The sequence below is a fragment of the Schistocerca nitens genome, chromosome 2, assembly GCF_023898315.1.
Source record: "Schistocerca nitens isolate TAMUIC-IGC-003100 chromosome 2, iqSchNite1.1, whole genome shotgun sequence".
Taxonomy (NCBI): Eukaryota; Metazoa; Arthropoda; class Insecta; order Orthoptera; family Acrididae; genus Schistocerca; species Schistocerca nitens.
In genome coordinates this window covers 498908276-498925955 of record NC_064615.1, presented here as the reverse complement: position 1 = coordinate 498925955, position 17680 = coordinate 498908276, and the positions used below count along the sequence as shown (strand labels likewise).

General features: G+C 38.4%; 1 protein-coding gene across 8 annotated transcripts in view; it reads right to left on the bottom strand.

The window, feature by feature from the left end:
• Positions 1-315: 315 nt before the first annotated feature.
• LOC126236466 (NAD-dependent protein deacylase sirtuin-5, mitochondrial-like) overlaps positions 316-17680 on the bottom strand; it is a 126132-nt gene continuing 108767 nt past the window's right edge. For 7 of the 8 annotated variants that reach the window (XM_049945787.1, XM_049945785.1, XM_049945786.1 and 4 more), the window contains one exon: positions 316-502. In XM_049945787.1, coding sequence (XP_049801744.1) covers positions 448-502 — 55 coding nt within the window. In that variant the 3' untranslated portion in view covers positions 316-447. The remainder of the gene's footprint in view (positions 503-17680) is intronic. The other variant, XM_049945792.1, reaches the window with a different exon arrangement.

The following is a 17680-nucleotide window of genomic DNA, read 5'->3' as shown; positions in this document are numbered from 1 at the left end:
ACCCCTCCAACCTAAATGCATTTCATGTGTTCAGGCATTACTCTCAGCTGATAAAGAAAACATGGTTATGTGTTAAGAGTGATTGGTTAAAAGGATTGTGGTCAGCAAACTTGGCCCAAAAGTGTACTTCGAGTTGTGAATAGCCAGAATAATTACTGTGCATCAAATTCCTCTCCATGACTACAAAAAAGGAAACTTGTTTTTAGAGTTTATGTTCTATGCTTCAGAGAAAAAAGTAATGGGGTCCGAGCTGTTGGAAAAACAGTGAACAATTACAAAATGGGAAGAAAAATGAATGAAAGCAACTGATTTTTTTAAAAAAATTTTATCATTCAGGTAACACAACATTTCGAATATATACATTTTTCCCAACAGTTCGTCATTCTCATCAGAATACTATTACATTTGATTTAAGTCCAGAAATAGAACACAAATATTTCAGTAATACTACACTGACAGTGCTTCTGGAACAGTTGATCCACATGGACCTTCAAAATGAAATCTGAAACAAACACAGATACATGTATTTGACAAAACAATGTGGGAAATTATCTTTTTAAGGTCAGCAAAATATAGTAAGCCTTATAAGGTTTTTCCCTTTCTCAGATTTGTATTCAAAAATAAATTAGCTAGAAGTTGAAAAGAAGTAGGAATTAATGAAGTATACAAAGATAAACTGGATATCAGTGTCAAACAACATGCCATAAAAGGCCATGAAATGAAAGTGAATGAACTGATGAGCTGAAATTTTGTAAACACTGAAATATCTAGAAAAATATCCTGAAGGTCACACACACACACACACACACACACACACACTAGCTGAATACCTGACGACCAAGTACACATTTATTCCCAACTCCTCCTACTCCACCTCCTCTTGCCCCACTCCCTCCTTCACATCTGTGACCTCATCCTCATCCATCCCTCTCTTTCTCCCTCCCTGTCGCTGTCTCTCATTTCCTCCTCCACCCACATCCCAATAGGAGGTTGGTGGTTCTTAACCCCAAGTATTTCTTTCCAGACAGGAAGTACTATGTACAGAGTACTCCTGATTATTCGTTGGTTTGCAGATCATTTGTGCATCTAAAATGCACATGCATTACACACACAGAGACTGGCAGCGCAGGACGCTAACCCAGATTGACAGTGGAAGATGACTGCATGCGCGTAGAGACATCAGCTGCTGATGCTGCCACTACTACCCATCCAGTAGTCATAGTCCTGAATATATATTTGAAAATATCTGAATTATTCATGTATAGTCTCCCCCATGTTACCCACAATAATTAAGAGTACAGTGTATACTAAGTTTAACTGAAATTTATCCAAGGGTTTAGAATGAGCTTTTTGCCAGTGGCTTTGCAAATATATTTCACACATATTCTCTACATTTCCATCGTCAGGGTTGCCACAAGTTTCCCCAATTTAAATTCCCTGATTTCCAGACAGGTTTTAGCATTTTTCCCTGACAAATTTTGAGATCTCAAAAAACTGTAAGGACTTTTGTATTTCTCCCCCGTGTGTGCAAAAATCTTAAGTATTAACATCAACAACTTTTATAATGAATTGTTTTTAGATGGAGAAAGCAAGCCAAATTGTACGTGTGTTTCATTAAGATCACTGTTGTTATTTTATTTCAATAAAACAAAACAAATTTGGTGACAAAAGTTTCCTTGGAGCGGCAAGACAAATTTAAAATACCTTTACTGTTTTCAGAAATAATGTTGCAAGAAAAGGGCCTCTTGAAAGAAGTGTATAAGGCAGGGAAGAGTTGTGTAAACAAACACTATAGGTGACCGCCAATAAAATGCTGGTTCTACTATGTTCGTTATTGTTGGTTATTATCCACTGTGTTATGTGTATTATTTTACAGGTATTGTGCGATTTTTCTTTCGAGAAATATAAGAGTACATAGCATACAAACCACCTGTGACTGCCACAATTTTGTTTTTCTTATCGTCCAGTCTTTCTAATCTATAAACTACTTTCGAAGTGCCAAAATATACTACAATAATAAAATGTCTATACAATGGTGCACTGTACAATGTACTTATGGTGAGACAGTCACAACTCCTTAAATCCATCGCCCATGGCTAATAGCCTGCCAAGGAGCTCTGCAGTCCTCGGTTAAACGACGAAAATCCAACGCGTTACGCCATACACAGACAGATCCGGCATGTGGACAGATCAGTGAGACTAGATCCAATGGACAGGGCCTGCACATTAATGGGAAATGTTGGGCTTCAGATCAGCAAGCCAGATCCATTAGAGATACCCACAGAAATTGCCTGCAGGTTTGGCCCGGCGCGGAAATCCACTCATGCGGCCAACTGTCCTTGAGCCACAGACACCATGTTGATGAAATGAGGCTGCAGTGATCAATCCATATAACAGATAGCTTGTTCAAACACTCTGAGAATCAATAATAATAATAATAATAATAATAATAATAATAATAATAATAATGAGGATAGGTAACAACTCACTGTAAAGATCGTTGCTGAGCCACAGACAGGTGCGTAGAAAAGACAATCACACTCTCAGAACTAAATTTTCAGTCATAGGCTTTGTCAGAAAATGGGAGTGTATGCACACACACACACACACACACACAAAAATCACTCAGACAACCATGCACACATGGCCAATCTCTGAGAATCAGATCCAAAGAAAGCACTCTTCACACCTGCCTGTCTCTCGACGGCAGCTACCCTGCTGCGCTAGTGGCAGCACTGACTGCAAGCTGAAGGGAGTGGTAGGAAGGGGAGAAGCAGGAGGAATGAAGACGTAGGGAAGTGGCACACATACTCAGCTGTGTCCAGCCAGTGATGATGTATGACATCTCAGTAAACAAACCATTTCATGTACAAAAACGAGATTTTCCAATGTTGTTGTTTTTCCTTTTTTTTCCAAATTTCCCTGACATGTTTGAAATTCTCTGATTTTCAGAACTTATGGCAACCCTGATCATAATCCATGAGCCACCTAATGGGGTGTGGCGATGGAACTCCTGGTACCACCAACTAATCCCCCTCCCCCCCAACCCACCCTATTCCACTGGCAAATGTTTCGTGGGAAGAACGATTGTCAGTAAGCGCCTCTAGTGAATTTCACCCTGCCGTTTCATTTTCGTGCAGTTCATTGTTTATGACACCTACGACATCTTATCTCCTCAACTATGTTCTATACAATGATATAATTTTGTGTAGTAACACGGTTCACGTTTTCCATCGCACTTCACATAGCGTAGATCGGCAACTGTCTCCTAGGCATGCCCGATGTGAACTGACTGAGCATGGCCCGTGCTGCCTGAGTTGTTGTTGTTGTTGTTGTTCCGCCGGCAGAGGTCGTGGCCGAATTCTCGCATGCCCTCTGGTGGACGGGACTCTACTTGCGGCAACTACCGTCCATGACGCGCCGTGCCGATGTGTGCCTCCCGCGATCTTTCTGGTGGCTACTGCATTTTGCAAGTACATTCACTGGCGTAAGTGGGTACACTCTACAACATATGTTTGGATTACAGTTAGTAGTACAGAGTAACAAATAAAAACATCATGGGAAACAAAGAGGTAGATATCCTCAGTGTAGCAAAGCAGCTTAAATCACTCAATAAAGGCAAGGCTCCGGTACAGATTGTATACCAGTCAGGTTCCTTTCAAAGTATGCTGATACAATAGCTCCATATTTAGCAATTATATACAACCGCTCACTCACAGAAAGCTCCGTACCTAAATACTGGAAAATTGCTCAAGTCACAACAATACCCAAAAAGGGAAGTAGGAGTAATCCGTTGAATTACAGGCCCATATCACAAACGTTGATTTGTAGTAGGGTTTTGGAACATATAATGTGTTCGAACATTATGAAGTATCAGAAAGAAAACGATTTATTGACACGTAGTCAGCATGGATTCAGAAAATCCTGTTCTTGAGAAACACAACTAGCTCTTTATATTCCTGAAGTAATGAGTGCTATTGTGAGGGGATATCAAATTGGTTCCATATTTTTAGATTTCCAGATTACTTCTGACACCGTTCCTCACAAGCATCTTCTAACCAAACTGCGTACTGCAGTTCATTGGCAGAGCACTTAGAAAGTGCTACAGGTCTACTAAAGAGACTGCTTACATCACACTTGTCTGCCCTGCTCTGGAGTATTTCTGTGCAGTGTGGGATTCGCATCAGGTGGGACTGAAGGATGACATCGAAAAAGTTCAAAGAAGGGCAGCTTGTTTTGTATTATCGCAAAATAGGGGAGATAGTGCCACAGACACGATACGTGAATTGGAATGGCTATCATTAAAACAAAGGCGTTTTTCGTTGGGATCTTCTCATGAAATTTCAATCACCAGTTTTCTTCTCCGATTGTGAATACATTCTGTTGGCTCCTACCTACATAGGGAGAAATGATCATCATGGTAAAATAAGAGAAATCACGGCTCGCACAGAAAAATTTAAGTGCTTGTTTTTCCTGCGTGCCATTCGAGAGTGGAATGGTAGAGACAGTTTTAAGGTGGTTCACTGACCCCTCTGCCAGGCACTGTATTGTGAATAGCAGAGTAATCACAAAGATGTATTTTTATTTTATTTATTTATTTATTTATTCATTCATCCGTAAACAAATTTCTTTGTATGGATGTCGTCATTATACATACATATGTACATTATTTTGTCATATAAGGTAATGATATAGATGTAGATCATGCATAATGCAGCAGTTTACAACATAAGCAGTGAAAAACGTTTTTGCTTTCATCATTTTGTCAGGGTTGTTAGCGAGAAATTTTTTTTTTACAAAGGTCTGAAATTATGTGCAAAGTTTGTTGCAAGTGGCAAAGTACTCTCATTCTCAAATACTGGATGATTTATGTCTCAGGCTATACTCCTTTCTCACCCCCACCCCTTTTGATAGTACAAGGTTCTTACCAAGACAGTAAGTGACATGTGTACCAAGTTTGGTTCAAATTGATCCAGTAGTTTAAAAGATGTGGAACATACATAATACTTATACCAATGAGCCAAAACATTATGACCCACCGAGCGAGGTGGCACAGTGGTTAGACACTGGACTCGCATTCGGGAGGACGACGGTTCAATCCCGCGTCCGGCCATCCTGATTTAGGTTTTCCCTGATTTCCCTAAATCACTCCAGGCAAATGCCGGGATGGTTCCTCTGAAAGGGCACGGCCGACTTCCTTCCCTAATCCGATGAGACCGATGACCACGCTGTCTGGTCTCCTTCCCCAAGCAACCAACCAACCATTATGACCACCTACTTAATAGCTTGTTTGTCCGTCTTCTGAATGAAATATACAGGGTGTACATAAAGTCTGGGAACACTTTCAATTATTTATTGCACAAGAAACAAACATTATACAGATATCATACATATGTCATTTTGAAGAGAAACCCTGAAAGTTTTTTTTTTCCATATATACCGCCACAGCGTAGTTTTGTAATTTGCCGATAGTCAGCACTAGTCGCAAACATGGCGGGTTCAGGTGCGTAACTGTGTGTTGGAGTTTGACAAAAACAGATGTGCTACAGCTGTTCAACGGATGTTTAGAACCACGTATGGTAAGAAGCCACCAACAAGGAAGGCCATTTACCACTGGCACAAATTCATTACGACAGGTTTTTTGTGCCCGGCAAAGAGAAGCAGACGTCCCTGTGCGAGTAAAGTGAATGTGGAGTGCATTCGATTACCGTATTGACATCTGCCGGGTCACTCACGGTTCACATATCGAATGTTTGTAAAAAAAACTTTAAGAGTTTCTCTTCAAAATGCAATGTGTATGACATCTGTACAATGTTTAGTTCCAGTGCAATAAATAATTGAAAGTGTTCCCGGACTTTATGTACACCCTGTATAGCTGATACTGTGTATCAGGGATCCGACAATTTGTTGGTAGGTTTGTGGTATTAGATGTCTACAAAGGTCATGCAATTTGCGTAAATAACTGGCCGCTGATACGCGTACACGATGATGGCGTCTAATAGTGACCCAGATCAGTTCCATAGGATTACATCAAGCAAATTTGGTCACTGAGGCATCAACATGAGTTCACTATAATGCTCCTGAAACCGCTGTTGCATGGTTCTGGCTCCTAGGCATCGACAATTATACTGCTGAAAGATGACATTACTGTCAGGAAAGACATCAAGCGTGAAAGAACTCGTGTGGTTTGAAACTGTCAGCATGTCTTCAATTATTACCACACGTCCCATGCAAGTGCAGGAGGATGTCTCCCAAAGCATAATACTGCTCCCACCAGCCTGCATCTGTGGCGTGCTGCACATTCTGAGCTGCCATTCACCTTGATGACAGCATTTGTGAAAACAACCATTGACCTAGTGTAGCAAAAATGTGATTCACCTAAGGATCCAACACATTTCCACTGATCGACAGGTGAATCCCAATACTCACATGCCTACTGCAATTGTAACTGACAATGTCACTGGATAAACATGTGAACACATGGGGGTGGTCTGTAGAAATAAACAAATTTTGTGTCGTTCAGCACTTTGAAGTTTGTGCTTGTGAACTACAGCTACATAATGTATTGTTGGTATTAGCAACTGTGCACAGGTCCCCATTAGGAGAGTGGGGGCTATTCGTAAAATAGTTTGTGACTCCCTGTTATGCTGTCTGTCAGACAAAAAGAAGAAGTTATTAATCTGCTGTGATTTCAATGTGAACTTTCTAAGCAATTCTGATAGGAAAAGTGAACTAGAAGTGTTATTAATGACATAACTTAGAGATCAGTTTCCCTACACATATAACTCAAGGCAGTAGCAGTCTAATAGATAATGTATTTGTGCAGCAAGAGGATGTAAAACTAACACATGCTTTCCCTGTGATAAATGTATTATCAGACCATGATTCACAACTGATTAACTTACAAAACTTAGCAGGGCGTACAGTTCAGAAACCAGTAAGTAAAAGTGTAAGGCTGGTCAACTCAGTATCTATAGAGCACTTCAGAGAAAGTTTAAGAAATGTTAATTGGGGAGATGTATATAATGTGCCAAATGCCAATGATAAATGCAACATATTTCTTGATAAATTTATATCCCTTTTTGAACAAGCTTGCCCCCAAAAAATTACTAAATGTAACACCAAACAGTTATCAAAGAAACCTTGGATCACTACAGGTATTCAAGTGTCTTCAGAAAGGAAAAGAAAATTGTATGAGGCAGCAAGAATTAGTAAAGACCCAGAAGTAATTTTACACTATAAAAATTATTCTAACATACTGAGAAAAGTTGTCTGAAAATTAAAATATTAGTGATGAAATTAACAACTTGGGCAATAAAATCAAACCAGTATGGAATGTTGTTAAATGAGACACAGGAAAAGTAACCACTGGGGTAGGTAGTATTACTATTAAAGAGAATGAGACCATCTTAGCCAATAGTACACAAGTACCTAATGTATTTAACAACCATTTCTTAAATGTAGGTGAAAAAATTGGTGAGAATAGTTCAAAAGAAAAAGCCAAGCAGTACACTGAAGAGTCAGTTTTGTGAAATCCTAGTCAGATTAATTTTCATTTAACAACCTCTTATGAAATAAGGAAAATTATTAAATTTTTGAAAAATAAATGTTCTGTTGGAGTAGATGACATCTCTAACAAGATATTAAAACAATGTGGAGCAGTTACAGCTGATGTTCTGAGTGACATCTGTAATGCATCACCAACTCAAGGTATTTTCCCAGACAGGTTAAAATATGCCATTGTCAACCCTATCTACAAAAAAGGGGACACCACAGATGTCAATAATTACTGGCCAATATCCTTGCTCACAGCATTTTCAAAAGTTGTTGAGAAAGTGATGTACTCAAGAGTGGTTAGCCATCTCAGTAGTAATAGTATACTTAGTAAATTACAGTTTGGATTTCAAAAATGCTGTTCCACTGAGACAGCAATATACAATTTCACTGCCCACATAATAGAGTCTTTAAATAGTAAAATGTCACCAATAGGAATTTTCTGTGACTTATCCAAAGCATTTCATTGTGTGAACCATGACATTATGTTACAGAAATTACAATTCTATGGTATAAATGGAACAGCATATGTGTGGTATAAGACATACCTACAGGACAGGAAGCAAAAAGTTTCTTTATATGCTTTGAGTGATTTAAGGAAGTTTCCCACTTCATCTAACTGGGTGAAATTACATTAGGTGTACATTAGCCCCCCCCCCCCCTCTCTGTTCTTGATATATGTGAATGACCTCCTTTCTTATCTGAAGCAAGAAGCTAAACTGACAATGTTTGATAATGATGCAAGCAGCATTATTAATCCAGTAAAAGAAACTCCAATAGAAAATGATACAAATAATGTCTTTGGAAAAGTTATTGATTGGTTTTCTGTGAATGGGCTTGCTCTGAACTTCAAAAAAACACAGTACATCAAATTTTCTACTGCAAGGAGTACAGTCCCTTCAATAAATATAACACAGGGTAGAGCATACATAGTTTCTGGGTGTACAAAATAGATGAGAATCTTAACTGGAAAATTCATATTTTGGATTTTCTAAAGCACCCGGGTTCAGCAACTTTTGCAATCAGAATAATTGCTAATTTTGAGGATACAGAAATTAGCAAGCTATCATACTTTGCATACATTCACACTCTGATGTCACACAGAAAAATATTTTGGGGTAAGCCAACATTTAGCCAAAAAGTATTCTATGCTCAAAAGAAAGTGGTTAGAATAATGTGCGGGGCTCATATTCACACATCTTGTAGGCATCTCTTTAAAAGGTTAGGAATTCTTACAACAGCCTCACAGTACATTTATTCAGTAATGACATTGTTCCAACAACATGGACCAGTTTAAAAACAACAGTGACATTCATGACTATAATACCAGAAGGAAGACTTACACTATCCTCTGCTTAACTTATCTTTGGCACAGAAAGAGGTAAAATATGCTGCTGTAAAACTATTTGATAAATTACCAGATGAAATAAAATGTCTGACAGACAGCAGTGACAGTTTTAAAAATAAAAAAAAATAAAAAAATGGTTCAAATGGCTCTAAACACTATGGGACTTAACATCTGAGGTCATCAGAACTCTAGACTTAGAACTACTTAAACCTAACTAACCTAAGGACATCACACACATCCATGCCCAAGACAGGATTGAAACCTGTGACCATAGCAGCAGCTTGGTTCCAGACTGAAGTGCATAGAACCGCTCTGTCACAGCGACCTGCTTTTAAAAATAAATTGAAATCGTATCTCCTTGACAATTCCTTCTATACCATAGATGAATTCTTGAATAGGAATAAATAAATCTATAGGTATAATATATGCATTTTGTGCCATTTAAGGGAATAGGGTACGAGAGAGAGAGAAAGAGAGAGAGAGAGAAACCACGTTCATTCATGCGTGCATTTATTATGCACTTGACATATTCCACATCATAACGGTTACCGTGAGATTGATCAATGGAACATGTAACTAACAGTGTGCTCTGAAACACTTGTACATGCACCAGCATTGTGCTCTTTTGGCAGAGATGCCACATATCACCATCTATGCTACTTTACAGAGCAGACAAACCTCCGAACCCCATGTTCTGTAAAGTGTCTTGGACATCCAACCATTTAGCACCTAGTGGTGGCTTCACTGTCCTACCTCTTTCCGTAGATGCTCATGACAGTAGCACATGAACATTCGACAGCTTTGCTGTTTTCAAGATAGTCATTCACAGGCTCTGCATAATAATAATAATAATAATAATAATAATAATAATCTGCCCTTTGTCAAAGTCGTTACCTCATTGGATTTCCCCATTTGCAGCCCATATCTATGCTAGGGTGATCCCCCACCTGTGTCTGCTTCGCTTGCTTACTTTCGTTACTGTGCCATGTGCCCGGAACACCAACAGGCAGCATCCAACATCATAGTGGACAGTGGTCATAATGCTATGGCTTATCAGTGTGTATACATCCAATTTTATTTTATTTTTAAAATAAAGTTATTGCTAAAATGTATTTAGCACACAGAACTTCTATCTACCAAAGCATAGTTCCTTTTATGAGTGTGCTACTTAACTATGGGTAATGCAGGTAGAAATGGACAATTTAATTTTTGCATCACATGAATTGTTTTCATGCCGTATCAAGAATTTAATTAACTTTTATATTAAACTACTAGACTGATTACTCAATCTGAGTGGGAGTGGAGTGTGGTAATGTTTGCTATCTCCATGATATGTTGATAAAGCCATACACACCTCCACACACTTCTGTGTTACTGTGAATAGCAAGCACCTAAAGGATGCCTGTTGGTCTAAGCTGGGAACAGATTTCATGTATGCATGAGCCGGGGACTGATCAATGCTACCACTCCTCTAGTACCACAAATTCCAATCATAGTTCAGTGACTATCAAAAGGCACAGCAGGAAAGTTTTGTTTTTTGCTCAAACAGCAACAAATTAAAAAAAGACAAAGAAAACAGAATATGAAATGCACCACTTGGATGGATGGTTCAAGGCAATATACTTATTAGTGGGAAACATTTGAGAGTTTCCCATTCTGTATGGAAAGAATACAAAAACTAACCAAAACACTCAAATGTGTGAAAAAGTTTCATAATGGTAGTTTACATGTTGAACCAGGAAATGTTCAGCAGGAATATGCAGCAGTTGTAATTCAATCAAATGTGAGGAAAGGTTTCAAGAAATCTCTTATAACAGGTTTCAAGAAATCTCTTAAAACGACATTAACGACATATAATTTGAGTGGTTGTCAGCATGTGAGATCGAAGTGAGCAACATACTGAAGGGAAACATTGATGTATTGGAGAAAACACCTGCTTTAATACTTATTGTGCTCTGCAGTGTGGGTATATTATATTAAGACTGGAATGGTCTGCTTAAGAGGAACCTAACTCATTATGGTGTTTCAGCTATCAAAACTAAGAGTACATCATTCTTCCTTGTAAGGCCAAGCAAGCTCCAAGTGAAATTCATGGATCAGAAACATTATATTCATCACCACAAATATGTGGCAACTACATGGTTTAGATTATGGACTGCAAAGTACAGAGTGTCCCACAAAGTGGTTTACATTATTTAAACTTTAATAACTCTAACAAAAGTAGCCTGTTGATGTTTTACTGTTGAAGATGTTCAAAATGTCCCCTATTGGCAGCAATACAGCATGTGCAACACTGTGAAACAGATTGTCAGATGTGTTATGTTTGCTGTTGAAATAGATTCACAGGCAGTCACAATTGCATCTCTCATATCATCCAGTGTACATCACTTTGTGGCATAGATGGTACCCCTCCCCATAGAAAATACTTTAATGGCATTAGAATCGGAGATCTGGGTGGAAACTCAATACTTCCTCATTGACCTATGCACCTCTCAACAAATATTTCATCTAGGAATTGCCACATGTCACAATGGTAATATGACGGTGAACTGTCTTGTTGAAAAAAGCAATCATCACCTGAGTACAGTTGAACAGATGGTACAATTTGTTTCTGCAACATGGTAAGGTATTTTAAACCTGCCACTGTTCCTTCAAAAAAAGTCCTCTGATACACATACCACACCACACCACACCACACTGACAACCAAGGAAGATTAACCGTGTGTTCTTCTGTAACATGGGAATCCTCTCTTGCTCGGTACACACAGTTATGGAAATTGATTATTCCATTTGATTTAAACATTGCCTCACCAGACCAAACAATGAAATCAGTCCACTGTTCATTATCACAAATCCATTCACAACATCCATGGTACCCATCCAAATCAAACTCATTTGTCATGCAGAGCAAACTAGAAATGTAGGGTTTCCACTTTGCTTGCTTTAAAATGGGATGAACACTTGCTCTGCGAACACCTGATTCATGCACAGCTTGCCATATGGTCTTCTTTGGAAATTTTGTGAAAGCTTGTACCACTGCATCCACCTTTCTTTTGTCTGCTGCTATTTCCTTTCTGCCATACTGTCCCTTTTTCAGATCATACGCACTTCCTTCCCCCTCAAATTTGTTGCATAATTTCGTTCTTGTTACATGTGAAATTGGCACAGTACTTAACTTCACTTGCAATTGTCTCTGCACTTCTTTCATGTTTTCACATTTCCAATAACACTTTAAAATCCACTTTCTTTGCTCCAAAGGCAAGTTTTCAGCCATCTTGTTACTTACATGTAGTTACTTGCAACTCAATGTACACAAAAGAGAAACATTCACTGGTTGTGAGAGCACCATATAATCACAACAGGATCAAGGTTATCATTAATCCACCTCCATTATTAAATGAAATTACAATTAAATCCAGACCATTTATCAGCTTACAGGCATTAATAAATATCAACGCGGACAGTTGAAAATGTGTGACCCAACTGGGACTTGAACCCTGGATCTCCTGCTTATGTGGCAGATGCTTTATCCATCTGAGCCACTGAGGACACAGAGGATAGTGCAACTGCAGGGACTTATCTCCGGCACACTCTCTGTGAGACCCACATTCCCAACTTACTGTCCACACACTACATTTGTAGTGCTCCTGCCCACTATACTCATTACTTGCGGCAGACAATCTACTGATTCCTGTAAGAGTTCAGGCAATGTGAGTGCATCCGCACTGGAAAAGATCATTGGCCAGTCAGCCTTACCCATATGAAGATGGTACCTGTTCTTTTGGACTTGTCCTGAAGTCCATCTTCTTATATCCGTTATTAAAAGTTCAAACAATGTAAACACCTTTGTGGGGCATCCTGTATTTATAGAGGCAAAGAAAATACAAGAAATAACTGTTACTAGACAAATCTCATACATAGAGGTCAAAAAGAAATTAAAAGCATTTCAATTTCTGGCATTTAATATACCTTTTTCTTCAGTCATTAAGACACCAGATACTAAAGAGTTGTGAAGGGACAGACCCACATGCAGCAGATGTTGCACTGTTTCAAGCCCTATATTTCAGAAGATTTAATTCTGCTTGGTAACATACTTCCAATGGCCTCTCACTCTGACGTTTACAGTAATCCCTGAAGGGAAGCTACCGAGATGGGTAGCGAGCAGAGAAAACTTTTCATGATATAGCCATAGGCCGTTTTTGAATACTAAAACAGTATTCACAACTGGGTGAACATGACAAGCCAGATCCACTATGCCACTGAAGCAGCCATATTAAAGCACTTTAAATAGGCAGCCTGATCCATGGTGGAGCAAAAGGTGTCAGTCTGCAAATTGGGACAAATGCACATTTCTGTGATGGTTCAAATAATAACAATCATCATCTGCAGAGAACCTTGCAGCCTTACAGGCTGTGACAGCAAAAGCACAAGAAACAATATGAGAGGCCAAGAACTTGTCATGGCACATGTTTCTGGACATGAAAAATTATTCAAAGAGTTGCACTAAAACAGTGGAAGCTATTAGGAAGGTGTATTCAAATAACTTGTGAAAACATTACACAGACACTTGCTGGATGTTTAGTTTCAGTCACCATCGCTGATGCATAGGATCCAGCTTTTTGCTGCTATCAGATGCTGATGGAAAAAAACAGAGGTATATCATTGTCCTTTCTCCTTGTAGAGCTGGATTTGCCATTGCCCAAAACTTCCAAAGTGCTTTTGAATATGGCTGAATTCAATACAGCAAAATGTATCCTCCTTGTAGTCTTTAATCAAATCTGGCTGACTGAGAACTATCTGGCTCATGCAGGGCAGCAATATTAACCCCCTGCTGAAACTAGGGGAGAACTACACGTCGCCCAGTAGTTATTCTCCTTACTACAGGCATAGGAAAGATCATGGGTGCAAGGTCAATCAACATCCTAGAATCCAGGACACTTTTTTTGTCTATAACATGTAGGGAAGTTGGTTATATTTTGCTGTGACAATCAAGTGAAGCAAATTAGCCAAGCAGACATGTTCAATACTTGCATACAGAAAATGGTACAAAATTGCTATTTAAAAATTTGATTTGATTTTTTATTGGTCCAGTTTTATCATACAGCACAAATTGTATAATTGATATTGGACACGTCAAAGATAAGTTACAATAGTACATAGTATTAGCAAAATAGTAGGCAAATTAAAAATATGTACCAATTAAAATTAATTTTGTTACGTATTCAGAAATTCTCTGACAGAATAGAAACAGTGCTTTATTAGAAATGCCTTTAGTTTAGCTTTAAATATTGGATGAGTAGCATTTTTTTATTTCCCCTGGTATCTTATTGTGTATTATTACACCAATGTTAATTATGCTCCTCTGATAGGTGGTTGTTCTGTGATATTTTTGATGTACATTTGATTTCCCTCTGGTACTATAGTTGTGTACATTTTTGAAACTTCCTGGCAGATTAAAACTGTGTGCCAGACCGAGACTTGAACTCGGGACCTTTGCCTTTCATGGGCAAGTGCTCTACCATCTGAGCTACCCAAGCATGACTCACGACCCGTCCTCACAGCTTCAATTCTGCCGTTACCTCGTCTCCTACTTTCCATACTTCACAGAAGCTCTACTATGAACCATGCAGAACTAGCACTCCTGGAAGAAACGCTATTGCGGAGACATGGCTTAGCCACAACCTGGGGGATGTTTCCAGAATGAGATTTTCACACAGCAGTGGAGTGTGCACTGATACGAGACGAGGTACTGGCAGAATTGAAGCTGTGAGGACGGGTCACGAGTCATGCTTGGGTAGCTCAGGAGCAGGAGCAAAGGAGTTGTTTCTTGTTTTATTAATTTTTTTTGATTCATACTTAAGTGATACTTTCTGCACTTGCACGTGAAAGGCAAAGATCCCGAGTTCAAGTCTCGGTCTGGCACACAGTTTTAATCGGCCATGAATTTTCATATCAGCGCACACTCCGCTGTAGAGTGAAAATCTCATTCTGTGTACATTTTTGTTCTGTAGCAGTTTGCCTGTTTTGAGGAGGTAGTCCCTAGTGAACAAGATAGTTTCATAAATGAATAACCTTGGAACCTTTAGAACACCAAGCTCAGTAAAATGGGATTTATAGGACTCCATCTTTTTAAAGTCACGAATTATTCTTAGAGCTCTTTTTTGCATTCTAAAAACCTTTACACTGTGAGTTGTGTATCCCCAGTAAACGATCCCATATCAGACTAGTGAGTGAAACTGTCCATAGTATGCCTGCAGTGCTGTTGTTTTGCTTGTTGTTAGCCTTTAAAATTCTTAGGCCATAGCACACAGATGATAGTTTTCTAGACAAGTTATTTATATGTGTGTCCCACTTTATGTCTTGCTGAACTCATAGACCTAAAAATTTTGTGTCACATTTTCTAGGCGATCATTTTTTAATTGTGCTTGAATAGACATTTGATTAGTTAGAGGAATTAAATGAAAATTGACACACACAGTTTTTTCAGTATTTATAATGAGTTTCCAGAATGAGATTTTCACTCTGCAGCGGAGTGTGCGCTTGGAAGGTAGGAGACGAGATACTGGCAAAAGTAAAGCTGTGAGGACCGGGCGTGAGTCGTGCTTCGGTGGCTCAGATGGTAGAGCACTTGCTCGCGAAAGGCAAAGGTCCCGAGTTCGAGTCTCGGTCAGGCACACAGTTTAAATCTGCCAGGAAGTTTTATAATGAGTTTGTTTTTTGTGAACCACTCAGAAAGCCTTTTCATAGAAATTTCTGCTGTGGACTGCAAAGTTTCTGGGCTGGATCCATTGAGCAAAATACTGCTGTCATCAGCAAACGGGATAGTTTTTGTGAGACTCATATATTCAACTAAGTTGTCCACATAAATCAGGAAGAGTAGTGGACCTAAGATTGAGCCCTGTGGTACACCATATTTTATTGGTAATTCACTAAAAAGAAAGGAGTTGTTTTTTGTTTTATTCATTTTGTTGAATTCATACTGAAGTGATACTTTCTGCCTGCGGTTTTTAGACATGAACACAACCAGCTATATGCTACACCTCTTACTCCTCGTCTTTCTAATTTTTTGAGCAGAATGTTATGGTCCAGGACATCAAAGGCTTTTGATAGATCTAGAAAAATACCCGCAGCTAATTTATGTGGACCAAGGGATTTTAAAATGCAGTCTAAGAATTCGAAAATCGCTGTCTGTTTAGATTTAGACTTTCTAAAACCATATTGTTGTACTGTAAGAGGTGCATATTTATTTATGAAACTTAAAACGCCTGTCATAGAAGGGTTTTTCTAGAATCTTTGAGAAGAATTTAACTGTGGCATGGGTCAGTAGTTTGATATTTTTTTCAGAAGAACCTTTTTTTAGCAGTGGTGAAACTTTTGCTATTTTACAAATATCTGGAAATACACCAGTTTTTAAAGCGAGGTTGAAAATTTTTGCCAAGGGGTGTACTTCATCAAGACCACTTGACATTTTATTGCTTATTGATTTAATTTTACTTATAATTTCATTGGGGTTTGTTTCATAAACATACATAGAAGCAGTCGAGATCACTGACTTGCTGGAGAAACTTGGGACTGGTCCTTGACAGTGTACTTGAATGTGGTCTTCAGTTAGTGAAGTGAAGTATTCATTGAATTTTTCCACAACTGAATTTGGGTCTGTGACTTTTGAGGCTTCTAGTGTTAATGATACATTCTTTTCCTTTAGCTGAACTAAAAGTTTCTTTCTTTATAAATCCCCATATGGCTCTCAGATGAGTTTCTTATTAAATTGTCATTCCACATAATTTTTGCCTCTTTGACTACTCTACCATAGATTCTTTTGTAGGCTTTTGAATAATCTGCAAATTCTTGCATCACTCTATATTTCTTACATCAGAACTGCAGAAATTTTTATGCCTTTATTTACCCATTGCCTATTATTGTTAGGTTTTACTGTTTCACTACTTTTGGAAATGCTACATTAAAATAGTGAAGAAAGATGCTCTGAAAACTCATGTACATGCTATCAATATTGTTCTGAGTGGCACTTTTCCTTCACCAGTAAGAGAATAAAAATTCTAATGTTACCTTCAGAAAAGGTTCTTTTTTTCAACTACTTTTTTGGAACTGCTACTACTTGTTGGCATTTCTATACACAGCAGCTATGCCTCATGATCACTATAACCCATGCTCAGTATTTTGCTTGTGAATCTGTAATTTGTTTCTGAGATGAATATTTGGTCAATAATGGAATTCGTGCATTCTGTTAATCTTGTTGGGCAGTGTATTGTGGGGATCATATTGAATGTGTTGGTCATATTTATCAAAGCATCTCTGGTGCTGCTATCTTTTGAAAAATCAATATTGAAATCCCCACAAAGCACTATCTTCATATTTAGTGTACTGATCCTGTTTAGCAGAACCTCTTGTTTATTCATGAAGACTGGCAGGTTTCCACTTGGTGCTCTATATATATGTTAATAACTATGAAATTAAGCTCTGGCAGTTTAGTAATGGAAAGTTCAAAGTCTTTTTCAATTGATTCAATATAACTTTTACTGACATCACAGAACTTTATTTGTTCTTTCACAAAGATAGCAGAGCCACCATGTTTGGAAAACTCTCGGCTAAAATGACTTGCTAATCTATATCCTGAGATTGAGGTTAATTTTATTTCGTCATTTCGTAGCCAATGTTCAGTAATGCAAATTATGTCTACATTTAGTGCATACTGGAGTAGTGCTTCCAGCATGGAAATTTTATTTGTGAGTGACTGAAGTTACAGTAATGAGTGCATGG